This window comes from Bombyx mori, chromosome 24, assembly GCF_030269925.1.
Source record: "Bombyx mori chromosome 24, ASM3026992v2".
NCBI lineage: Eukaryota > Metazoa > Arthropoda > Insecta > Lepidoptera > Bombycidae > Bombyx > Bombyx mori.
Genome location: NC_085130.1, coordinates 9,999,288 through 10,012,500, shown reverse-complemented (window position 1 = coordinate 10,012,500; position 13,213 = coordinate 9,999,288). Strand labels below are relative to the sequence as shown.

Here is a 13,213-nt window from a genome sequence, read left to right as displayed (position 1 = left end):
TATCAGTTAGCTTTAGCTAAAATATCATTAATTTGGTAATTTCCTACCCAGTTTAAAGTTTTCACCACCGCTCTACAACTTCAAACTGAGGCCTGAATACCTGAGTCTCCTAAAAAACTTTTTACCCAACTACTAGTCATCGCTGTAGTAGCTGGCTTAGTGGAGCCTTTAGTTGCTAAGAATAGATTACTAAAATTTCCTCTGGTTTGCTGTGTCATATTCACTAGATTGCGTAGCCAGAATACTGTATCGATGTATTAGTCAGGAGCAGCCACGAATGTCCAACTAGACTGTTGGTGTGAAGATGAATTAGTTTTCGACCCAAATATGGGTAATTTAAAAAAGGTGCAGGCTTTGCCAAGGAAATGGATTTCAGTATGTGTTTCACTATCGGACTCGAAGCTATTTTTATATCCGATATAGTTTCACAAACGGACGCTATAACAGACTTATGAACTAGAATGGTCCGGTAGGAGAGACCATGAGATAAATACAGATAATCGAGAAATCTAGCTACATTTGCTAATTCGGGTACACGAGAATTAATACTATTTTCTTGACAAAACCTTACTCCTTATTCTAAAAATGAGCCAAGCTTTCAGGTGTAGATTGCTGACTTGGCCTGGCGGTAGCATTATCAGTGTCCACCAGACTGATGCTCAGTTCTCTGAGCTTCACGAGTAGTTTGAGGGCAGGTGATTTCAGGTCTGGCCTCCAAAAGGGCTTCTTGCACTTGGGTACCACTAGTATGTACCGACTTGAGGTTGAGTTGAGGTGGTCCAGCACTCTGGATATCAGACTGAGCGGCGGATACGGCCATGCTAGTCAGTAATGCCAAGATCTGCTGAACGCGTTGTAGAGGCAGGCGTTCGAGTTTTGCTTTGATGGGTGGACGAGCTCACAGCCCACCTGGTATTAAGTGGTCACTAGAGCCCATAGAAGTCTAGAACGTAAATGCGCCAACCAGCTTGAGATATAACATCTAAGGTCTCAGGTATAGTTACAACGGCTGCCCCACTCTTCAAACCGAAATGCACCACTGCTTCACGGCAAAATACCTACTCGCGCGGACTCACGAGAGGTCCTACCGCGAGTTTCAATAAGTCTTGAGTAACATAGTTTGTTATCCATGAGCGGTCCGAGACGCGAACAAGTCTATGTCTGGTGTTTCCCACAGGTTGAATAGCCTAGTGGTTGCTTTTTCTATGAGATAACACTCCGAGCCGCCGCGATTGCGTAAGAGGTGGCCGGCTTCGGTGTTGTACAGTCCCGGCGGTAAGTGGTGAGGGATAAGTACAACTTTGAGGTGGTCTATTAAAGTTAGCAATTTTCCAGTCAGATCTAGCAATTATCGTGACCGGGCTCCTCCCTCGTTCTTTATGTAGGAAAATACTGTTACAAGGGCTCCCCACTGAATGTCCGACGCGTCGGTGATGACGTGGTTCGTGGCCATTCTCTGTGGATGAATCGGTATCCTCTGACTGACTTTCTCTAACCACCAATCCAGCTCTGTACGTACCTCGTCCGAATACTGCTTTGGTAAATGAGGATACCTCCTGAGTTTGTTGCTGTGATACTGCAAGGACTCGGCATAGCAACTTTCCCCGTTGGGTGATGAAAGTCGCAAAGTTGAGATATCCTAAGAGGCTTTGCGCCTGCTTTAGGTTCCAACTGCCAGCAGCAAATCGCACGAGCAAATTCTTGGGCAGGAACTTTGTGTTGGATTTGGTGTCCCATAAGATTCCCAGAAAGTCTATCAAGCTCGTCGGTGTCATAACCGGTCGTTTATATGGGTGGAGGAGTTCACAGCCCACCTGGTGTTAAGTAGTTACTGGAGCCCATAGACATCTACAGCGTAAATGATGCCACCCACCTTGAGATAGTTACTTGAGATTCCAACACGTCTTTTGCTCTTGTAGGCAGACGAGCGTACGGCCGACCTGAAAGTGAGAAGTTACCGTCGCCCATGGACTTCAGCAACGCCAGGGGCAGAGCCAAGCCACTGCCTATTGCTTAATTCTCTCCACAAGCCTCGTTTAAAGAAGGACAGATCATAGCGGTCGGAAAACACCGTGGAGAGAGCTCATTCCATAGCCAGATGGTGCGTGGCAAAAAATACCTCTGGAAACGCACTGTCAATGAACGCAGCGGTTCCAGATAATATGGATGAACTCTGCTCCGATGGCGGAAGGCGTTCTGCCCTGGTGTACAAGCAGATAACCACTAATCGCAGACCCTTCTGGCGAAGTATTTCGGCTATTCAGTTTGTCACTGAAGCAAAAATCCATCCGCGGTGGTGCAGCTAAGCCGAATGGCAGACATGTCATTTGAAGTAGACGACCCTGATAACTGATCCCGAGAAACCTTCTCAATCTGTTGTAAAACTTAGGGACTCGATGATGGAAAAGGTGAAAATGACTTTCATGTACTTGTTCAATGCCTTGAGGTTGAAAATTGTTCGATTCTTTCATTAGTCTTGGGAAGTATGAAAAGAGGAAATATGAAAGACGGTGTCGGGGGTGCGGGTTCTAAAACTCTATTGAATTAAATTTTGTTTAAAGGTATTTGAAAACCTGTTATTAATTTCAATATTACGTTTGGTGGATCGAGTCCAGGTGCTTCGATATAGTCCTAGACATCCGCCTGAAAATGCTGTTGGTAATTTATTTTTATTTCCCGATTTTCGTTCCTCTTTGTACTTGTTCCCCCCTCCCCCCGTTTTTCTTGCTTAGGAATTATTTGGATAGCATCGCTCAGAATATCTGTTTTCGGCCTCTTTAGATATATTGGAATGTGGCCTAGCTCGACATGGCTTTGCATTGGCAGTACAAGCCGAGGGTTCCGGCGATGTGGGCCGGATGCGAGTAGCAGATGGTGCCGTTTTGTAATTTATCAATACCACCAATCTTCTGTATATATGCCAATAATAAGTTGGGGTTAAACATATAATCACAAGATATTTTCTCTAAACGTTCCTGATATATCTATCCTTTAATTTCATTAAGAGGTACGACATCGTATAACCTCGGCTCGCTTACCGTAAATTATTTGAAGAATATCGTTAGAAACTTTTATAACCGAAATAGTTACCAAATAGCGGTTTCAACTTTTCGTAAATGGCGGAAGTATTAAGCTGAACATCCGCTGAATTTGACCAGTCGGCAAGGTTTGTATGGCAGTATAACGCATTCGTTCTGTGCCAAGATAGCATTAGATAACGCAGCAAAACAACATTGCATTTTTTTTTTTTTTTTTTTTAACCTCTGAATAGCGCACCGCGTTCCAAGTCGGCTAGTCAAATCTTTGCATATCTGGTTATTTTATAGAAACGCTCAAATTTCAAAACCTACCCGCTTCTGGTAACGGACAGTCTGGTGGTGGACGTAAATCGTCGTTGTCTAATTTCGATTAGAAGTTGAAACCAGATCAGACATTATTATTATAAGATGTTGGTATTTGTAAGTGTAAAGGCGGGACCACTGGTGCACGGCCAGCAATAGCATGATTCGAAGTTAAAATATTATTCACATGACTCACCCATTATTGCGATAGTAAGTCAAACCTTTTATTCAGATCTCGCAACCTGTCACGCTTTCGAAGTTTTCTTGCTGGTCCCTCGTTATATTTTCCGACGAACCCGAAGAAATATCCGAAGAAATCGAAGAACTATCCTCACTTAAATTTTACTTTGAAAAGGCGCGATAACCTCGTCACTCATTGTAGAGCCTTGGAAGTTTCACGAAACGGAAGATAATCATAACACTTGTTTGAAACAAACTTTCTACTTCAAATCTCGAAAGTTGCTTATTCTTAAAATATTAACGACTGCACGTGGGAAAAAACGACGCAACAATGACAAATATGGCGGCTTGTCTTTGCTTGTTGGTTCGGTTCCAGACGTTATAGAGGGCGCTGTAGGCGGGACTTAGGAAACGGAAGTAGTCAAATTTAGCGACCTGCAGTGGAAATCATACGATGTACTCTCATAATGGACTTCGGACGTCAAACGGAACACATAATATACTATAAACTCACAAAAGTTTCATTTTTACCCCTCAAAATTTCATTTTACCCAATTTGGGGTAATTTACCCCGGTTCCCCGACCGCTGTTTTATTTATTTATTTTTTTATAACTTCATATACTGGAAAATATAAAAGGCAGACTTAATGCCATAGGCATTCTCTAACAGTCTACCTTAAGGGAGTGCAGAGATGAACCTTAGTTTTAAAGATACGTATCACCATTTAATTGTAATATTTCACTACAACCATCATACTTTTACCTTCAATAGTGTAGTTATTCGTTGATGTGTGTGCTTTAGTTTAATATATTATTATGTTGGTATGACTGCACTTCATTTTTATTTTTATGGCGCCCTGAGAATTTTTTGAGAAACTCTCCACTGCGGCTACCGGTTGGTGTAACGGTTACCGTTACAGAAGAACCTCACTTTGTGAGGCCCGTTCCACATACGCATAGAGACGAACGGGCTATGAAGATGGGTTAAATAAGAGTTCGTAGCGTCTCTCGGACCTGTGCCAGCAGCGCGGCGACGTGGCTCTGCGCGGCGGCGGCACCGCATAACGCGGCGGTATCGCACAACGCGGCGGCAGCGCGGCGAAGCGCGGCGGCACACGGCGCAGCGAGGGCCAGCGCGCGCGACACAGACAGACACGCCTCGAGTCCGTTCAGCTCGGTGTGGTCCACGCGCCACTCCTCCGTCGTGACCTCCTGCACATCGAGGGCTTGTATCTGACGCGCCTCCTGCACCCGGGTTTTGCTGGTGGTAGGACCTCTTGTGAGTCCGCGCGGGTAGGTACCACCACCCTGCCTATTTCTGCCGTGAAGCAGTAATGCGTTTCGGTTTGAAGAGCGGAGCAGCCGTTGTACTATTAAAAGTGCGATCTTACAACTCATGCCTCAAGGTGGGTAGCGGCATTTACGTTGTAGATGGTAACCACTTAACACCTGGTGGGCTGTGAGCTCGTCCACCCATCTAAGCAATAAAAAAAAAACTCGAGGCGGGGCGGTCCCACGACGTGAAGGTAACGGTTCTCGCAGCAAATGCAAATTTCTCTTGACAATTCACAATTCGTATTTGACAAACGAAATTCGACCTTAACGACTGATACCTTAAGATCTAGATTCAGAGAACTACGCTAGCGTGAGGCCACGGCCCCGGCGTTCGGTTTGAAGTGGACTGCGGGGTGTTGGGGGAAGGGGCGGGCAGGGGTCCGTAGTTGCTCTTGTTTAGCACTTTCCTCGGACGTGGGCTTCAGTTTCTGCTTTTTAGCGCCAATTTTATATCACCAGATTATATTATCTATATATATAAAATGAATTGCTGTTCGTTAGTCTCGTTAAAACTCGAGAACGGTTGGACCGATTTGGCTAATTTTGGTCTTGAATTATTTGTGGAAGTCCAGAGAAGGTTTAAAAGGTGGATAAATATGAAAATGCTCGGAATTAGATAAGTTTTTCCTTTGATGTGTCCCCCGTCGGACGGATTCCTTTTGTTTGTTTTAAGTTTATTTTATACAAAAGCTTAGGTCTTTTATTTATCGATTGGTTCACTACGAAGTCTGCCGGGTTAGCTATTAATACATAATAATGCCTTCAAAAGACTGAATTGAATTATATTCTTAACTATATAAAAGACGTAATAGAAAAGCGAATTTAAGCTTAAGTCATTAAGGTCGAAATTCAATCGTTGGGCGGACACGGATATCGGTAAATAAGTAAATGTCAATTTCACCTCGCACTCATGGGGTTCGAGCAGGTCGAAATGCAGCGGGTTGTCGGAGAGGGTCCGCAGGAGAGGCCGGGTGCGGACGGATCCCCCGGAGGACGCGGCGGCGGGGGCGGCCCCCGTGTCCGCGGGGACCTGGCGGCGCACGCACCGCCGGCTCTGCGTGAGAACATCACTGGTGGTAAGACCTCTTGTGAGTCCGCGCGGGTAGGTACCATCATCCCGCCTATTTTTACCGTAAAGCAGAAGGGTGGGGCAGCCGTTGTAACTATACTGAGACCTTAGAACTTATATCTCAAGGTGGGTGGTGCATTTACGTTGGAGATGTCTATGGGCTCCAGTAACCGCTTAACACCAGGCGGGCTGTGAGCTCGTCCACCCAAATGAGCAATAACAAAAGGTATATTTGATGGGATAGACCGCGTGGCTCCGAGTGGACGAGTGCTCTGACAGCGACATCACACCTATTGTTTACTTGGGAAGTGGTCTGATGAGTTACACAAGAATTATGACGTCACCGTCCACTACCACGTTGTTACCAGCTTCCTAGACGGCTCTTATTAAACGGACTGGGGCTGGGGGACCGAGGAAGGTCAGATGACAATTAGATGCTATTGTTTGTGATTATTTAAAACAATTTTTTTTTGACCATTGTTTAAATGTTTGGGCGAGCTCACAGCCCACCTGGTGTTAAGTGGTTACTAGATACCCATAGACATCCACAACGTTAATGTGCCACCCGCCTTGAAATATAAGCTCTAAGGTCTCAGTATAGTTACAACGGCTGCTTTACCCTTCAAACGGCAGAAATAGGCAGGGCGGTGGTGGTACCTACCCGCGCTGACTCACAAGACGTCCTACCACAAGTAAGAAAAACGAGGAATTTTAATAATAGTAAAATCGATTTCTGAAATTGCTCATTCGGTGATGGTATCGTGACCAGCTCGCGTGGGGCAACCAGTAGACCCCCACGAGTGAGTACCACACACCAGTCCGTTACCACCGCGAACCACTTCTGCGTTGGAAGAAGACATCGACCCTGCAAATAGCGGACAGACACTCACCCATTTCGGTTTTATCGGAAGTTCGTATCTTTTTTCGGGGTCCATCAGATTCGACAGAGCTTTCTCGTCGAAAAGCGTCACGTAAGCTTTGGGCTGCTTCCAGCGGCACAAGGCCGCCGTCAAGCACTTGTAGGCGGCCACGTAGAACGCTCTGGAAATAAATAGCTTCGTGAAGTCGTCGTGGCCTGAAGGATAAGTCGTCCGGTGCATTCGTGTGTAGCGATGCACCGATGTTCGAATCCCACAAGCGGGTAGCAGTTTTTCTAATGAAATACGTACTCAACAAATGCTCACGATTGACTTCCACGGTGAAGGAATAACATCGTGTAATAAAAATGAAACCCGCAAAATCATCATTTGCGTAATTACTGGTGGTAGGACCTCTTGTGAGTCCACACGGGTACGTACCACCACCCTGCCTATTTCTGCCGTGAAGCAGTAATGCGTTTCGGTTTGAAGGGTGGGGCAGCCGTTATAACCATACTGAGAACTTAGAACTTATATCTCAAAGTGAGTGGCGCGTTTACGTTGTAGATGTCTATGGGCTCCAGTAACCACTTAACACCAGGTGGGCTATGAGCTCGTCTACCCAACTAAGCAATGACAAAAAAAAAACGAATGAGTGAGGTGATATTGAATTGGTGCGCCCCCCGGTCCCCCACCTGCACGCCCCTCTCAGCCCGCCCCCGGCCCCCTCGGGACACGTCACGGCGTCCCTGAGCGTGACACACAGCTTGCACGCACGTCGCACCAGCATCCAGGACTCTGGGCTTGCCATGCGGCTGTGGAGTACCGAGCTGGACGCCTCCAGTGACTGCCGGGGTAGCTGGAAACGGTACGAGTGATCAGAAGTTGGGTCGTCCGGGCCTGTTGGGTACGACGTGTTCTTTCCAATGTGGTCGTGTGTTATTACATATTTTTTGTCACTTTAAAAAAAAAACAGGCTCTATTCTTAGGAGGATTGTTTTATTAGTCGAAGGGATGTTATGTGTTGGATTGTTTTAGAAGAACACTTTTATTTACTATTGATTTCTCCACTGTTTAATGGATGTTATTATACATATAAACCTTCCTCTTCAATTACTCTATCTATTAAAAAAAACCGCATCAAAATCCGTTGCGTAGTTTTAAAGATTTAAGCATACGTAGGGACAGAGAAAGCGACTTTGTTTTATACTATGTAGTGATAAGAAGACATGTTTTTATATTGTAGTGGTCCCGCAATAGTCGAAATTCAACTATAATTAATTGAAACTATAAGTTTGAACATTAATATGGTTCTATTGTCGAAGACTATTATACTTCTATAATCACAGATTTCACCAAGAATACCTACACTTCAATTCACATAAATAAATAATATTAAATACAAACAATCTTAATCTATTTTCAGAGTGGGAAATTTCATACACCTCCGTCCGCGCAATTTTCGTAAAAAGGGCTACACAGTTTTTGCTTCACGTATTAATATATAGATTTCCGTAGTTACTGGGGATAGCACACGTTGTGAGCCTACACTGGTAGGTACTACCACCCTACTTATTTCTACCGCAAAGCAGTAATGCGTTCTGTTTTGAAGGGTGGGGAATTTGTTATAGAATTTAAGACTGAGACCTGTAGTCTCAAAGTAACATTAGCGTTGCGATGTCCATGGGCCACAGCGACCGGGCTGCGAGTTCATCTGTCTATGAAATAAAAATGTCGATATTCCATCTCAAATAGACAAGTATCTCGCGACACCAACCCCCCTCCCCCCCAACCGTCCCCACCGTCCACCGAAGCTCACCTTCTCAAAAGCCACCGCCAGCACGCTCAAAGCTCTCGTGTAGTTGACGACGCCCTGTTCGTACGCTAATGCGTTGCTCGCCGCCCGACCGGTCATTAACATGTCAATTAACATGTTAACTTTGTTCGACAGGAATTCTTCCAGACGTTTGGCGGGAGTGTGTCTGTTAACAAAACAACCGATCGATCGATTACATCGGTGTGAGCACATCATGGCCTCTCTGATGGTGAGTGGATATCATCTGCCAGGGTCTAAGCGCTACTTATCGCTGTCGATTAGGAGCAGGTTATATGTTAGAGAGAGGGAGGAACGGAGACAGGGAGAAAGAGGGAGAGGGTGGAAGAGAGGGAGGGAGAGAGACAGGGAAAAAGAGAGGGAGGGACAGAAGGAGGGAGGGTGACAGGGAGAAAGAGGCAGAGGGCGGGAGAGAGAGAGAGGGAGACATGGAGAAAGACGAGGGGCATACGAGCAGACAAGAGGCATAATGTGACGCGGCGGTCATAATCTACTTCAATGCTATAAAAAGTCAAATTATCGCTCAAATACGCACAATCAAACTCAAATAGGCAGTTCTTATTTCAAAGACGCCGGTAGCTGTACCCACCGCAGCAGAGGCACGAGCATCCTCTCGCAGACGCCCGTCGACAGCCCCGTCCACGTCCACGCGTATATTGTTTCGTGCACAGTGACGTCACGGTGCTTGGCGACGGCCGCCATGCACGAGTCGATGGCCTCGTCCCACCAGCCCTTAGTGTCGTCGCCTGTCGCGAAACCGAATGTCGTGAGTCAGTTCTGATGACTGCGGCCCCCATCAAATTTAAAAGTATATCTTTTGAATATAATAATAATAATAATAATTTATTTATTTCTCTCTTAAACGGCCGTCTGGTGTAGTGGTAAGTGACATGGTCACTACACAAGAGGGTCGCGGGTTCGAATCCCGCCAAGGAAAGATATTTGTATGATAAATATAATAATGCCTTTTCCAGGGTTATGGATGTATATTAAATATACGTATGTGTATAATAAAAATCTTACATTTATTTCCGTTATCTGGTACCTGTAACACAAGTTCTTTTCGAACTTACCACGGGACCAGTTAACGTGGCGTGATTAAAAAAAAAAGGTATAGTACAAATACAAATGGAAATCAACCTTATAATTTATTTTGTTAAGTTATTTTGTTTGAAATTAGCTTTTGAAAGAGCTGAAGTCTGTACTAGGTTCAAAGACCTGTATTACTGATCTCCAGGCTCCCCTCCTCCTTCTTAAGATAGATTATATAGATAGAATATGCAAATTAAATTCGAAAATATCAATTTTAATTATTGCGTATTGTAATTGTGCATTGCAATTGTAATTTTTTATAATTCAATATATAATTATGTATTTCATTGTTTTTATTGTTGTTATTGTAGTTATTAATTTAAGCTCTGACAGTGCTTGGTCGGTCTGATGCTGGTGAGCACGTCCCTCCGCAGATGCCGGCGGAAGATCAGCGCCGCAGTACCGATTGTCTCGGTACTGTTAGGCATTGCTAAGCCGGTAACCGTTTTCAAGCCTTGTTATTTTTCTTTTAATATTTGTTGTAAATTTATGTTTGGAATAAATGTTTAATATTATTATTATCTCGGGCCGGGTTCGTGGAGTGACAGGCACGTGTACCGGCAGCTAGAGCGGCGACGGTCCGCAGCAGGGTGGGGTCGCCGCAGTGCGCCGCCCCCAGCAGCGCCCGCAGCGCCGGCCCCCGCCCCCGCGCCGCCTCCCGCAGCCGGGGACCCACCACGCCAGAGAAACTGCTATAGGCGGCGCTGCGCACACATATCGCACATTTACTGGTGGTAGGACCTCTTGTGAGTCCGCACGGGTAGGTACCACTGCTTATTTAAGCAGTAATGCGTTTCGGTTTGGAGGGTGGGGCAGCCGTTCTAACTATACTGAGACCTTAAACTTATGTCTCAAGGTGGGTGGCGCATTTACGTTGTAGATGTCTATGGGCTCCAGTAACCACTTAACACCAGGTGGGCTGTGAGCTCGTCCACCCATACAAGAAATAAAAAAATTAAAAAACACAAATTGTAATGAGGCACATTGAGAAATGGATGAGTCGTGAGCGACCTTCAAGTGTGAACAAGCGTTCAATATTAGAAACTAGCTTTTGCCCGCGATTTCGTCCGCGTGGATATAATTCACAAATAATGCTTTATTTTAGAACAAATTTGGTCAGCATAAAAAACGTTATAGTGAGCCAACCTTAACATATTATAGACATATGCTGTCGCGGACTTTTTTTAGACTTTTATCTGTCATAAATTATTTTAGCGAAACTTTAACCGTTTCCGCAGCGCACGCAGCGGAAGCTCTCAAGAAAGAAAATAACCCCATTTTGCAACATTCTATATTGGTGCTCCGTTTGTATTGGTCTTAGCGTAATGTTATATAGCCTATAGCCTTCCTCGATAAATGGGCTATCTAACATTGAAACATTTTTTCAAATCGGCCCTGTAGTTCCTGCGATTGCCGCGTTCAAACAAACAAACTCTTCAGCTTTATAATATTAGTTTAGATAAGCACAGTGGCTAGCCTCTTTAGAAACATCTTCTTTTTCTTCACCTTATCCCACTAGGTGGGGTCGGCAGAGCTAATTTTTCTCTTCCATTCTCCTCTATCAGCCGTCATCTCAACACTCACTCCTCTCTCTTTCATTTCGTCACTCACACACTCCATCCATGTCTTCTTCGGTCGACCTCTTCCCCCTCTACCTTGCACTACCGTCTCCATACATCTCCTAGTCACATGCGTCTCCTTTCTACGCGTCACATGTCCATACCACGCTAACCGTCCACTAACAGTAAAGAATGGAAATGGACAACCTAAAAAAAACCCTCACCTATATTCCTCGCCGGCGGGCAAGGCTCCGACGAGACATATCCTCTGAGTGATCTCCCCCTCCATCAGGGTTTTGACTCCCCACGCGACGGGGGGCGAGGTGGGAGGCGGGGGGACGGGGAAGCGAGACAGACTGACAAGCAGCGCTTGCTTCTTGCTAAACTCAGTCTGCTGTTCGTATACAGGCCACAGCTGACAAACAAAAACAAAACTTACTGGTGTACTATACTGGTGGTAGGACCTCTTGTGAGTTCGCGCGGGTAGGTACCACCGCCCTGCCTATTCCTGCTGTGAAGCAGTAATGTGCAAATAATGCAGAAGCAGTTTGAAGGGTGGGGCAGCCGTTGAAACAATACTGAGACCTTAGAACTCATATTTCAAGGTGGGTGTCGCATTTACATTGTAGATGTCTATAGGCTCGAGTAACCACTTAACAACAGGTGGGCTGTGAACTCGTGCACCCATTAAAGCAAAAAAAAACCAACCTATGTCTATATGTAAATTAAACCATAATCCAAACGAAACAAAAACCGTACGAATTGAAATAATTTCCAAATAAACTGGTGGGAATTTACCGAGGTTACGGTGGAAATATTCGGAAGAGCCCGAGAAGCGACCTCAAGCTCTTGAACAGTATGATTGAGACTTCGACCTCAGGCATCATGATGAGCACTTAGCATCAAAAGGTCACAAGCTATCGCCTATCTATTACAACAACACAGAAGCTCCTAGCTGAGACGGAAAATGTCTGCTTTCTCACTCACCCCATCGACCAGATTTAGCACGTCCCCACGCCATCTCTCAGGACATCTCATCCTGACGTAACAATCCACTACGTCATCCAACAGGGAATACGCACTTGTGACGTCACCGTCTAATAACACAGACGGCGACTTCACCAGGAATCCGAAAAATACCTTAACATGTCTCCTACAGAGGTCCCTCCCATCACCTCCCGATATCAATCTCTTTATATCATCACGACTTGAAGCTTTAAGAGACGCAGACAGAGCGCTGCTAATGTATTCCAAATCGGATTTCTTTGGCGTCACCTTCATAATCGAATCTGGCCATGTTTTTATTAAATCACTCCTCAATTCGAAAACCATCAACATTATATTTAGTGATTTTATCACGGCCTTATGTTCGTCCAGCAGTTTATTTTCTTCTAAACTGGTAGTTATCTCATTTATTGGCAACACTGAGAACCAAACGTCGAAGGCGTTTGTCAATAACGGCGGTAATTCCCCTAATAGGTCTTTGTAAGTCTGCAGGCAATTCACTATCGACCTATTGACCGTTATTATAAGGTTCGGTTTTAATTTCTCCACCAATCCGGCCAATAGTTCTACCGATTTCTGAAAGTGTAGAGATATATTATGGGTATATATTAGTTGTTTGTTTGTTCACTGCTTCGATGGACAGTAATAAAAGGTGAAGGACTGTATGTTATATTATATTAGTTTATTTTACTGAGATATTAACAATGACAATGCGGGCGCTGGACCTCTCGTTACGCATTATAATTTGCATAATTACTGGTGGTAGGACTTCTTGTGAGTCCGCGCGAGTAGGTACCGTCGCCCTGCCTATCTCTGCCGTGAAGCAGTATGCGTTTCGGTTTTCAAGGTGGGACAGTCGTTGTATTGTAGAACTGGGACTTAGAACTGAGGTCTCAAGGTGGCGGTTTCCCTAAGCCACTTGACAACAGGTGGACAGTCAT

At 45.0% G+C, this 13,213-nt stretch overlaps 1 protein-coding gene across 1 annotated transcript in view; it reads right to left on the bottom strand.

The window, feature by feature from the left end:
• The window catches only part of LOC105841651 (uncharacterized), a 69,839-nt gene that overhangs the window by 34,859 nt on the left and 21,767 nt on the right, over positions 1-13,213 (bottom strand). Inside the window, exons 20-28 of the mRNA XM_062675759.1 lie at positions 12,255-12,848; positions 11,492-11,682; positions 10,267-10,412; positions 9,206-9,362; positions 8,602-8,764; positions 7,478-7,641; positions 6,816-6,966; positions 5,758-5,910; positions 4,536-4,766 (exon numbers count right to left, since the gene is read on the bottom strand). Coding sequence (XP_062531743.1) covers positions 4,536-4,766; positions 5,758-5,910; positions 6,816-6,966; positions 7,478-7,641; positions 8,602-8,764; positions 9,206-9,362; positions 10,267-10,412; positions 11,492-11,682; positions 12,255-12,848 — 1,950 coding nt within the window. The remainder of the gene's footprint in view (positions 1-4,535; positions 4,767-5,757; positions 5,911-6,815; positions 6,967-7,477; positions 7,642-8,601; positions 8,765-9,205; positions 9,363-10,266; positions 10,413-11,491; positions 11,683-12,254; positions 12,849-13,213) is intronic.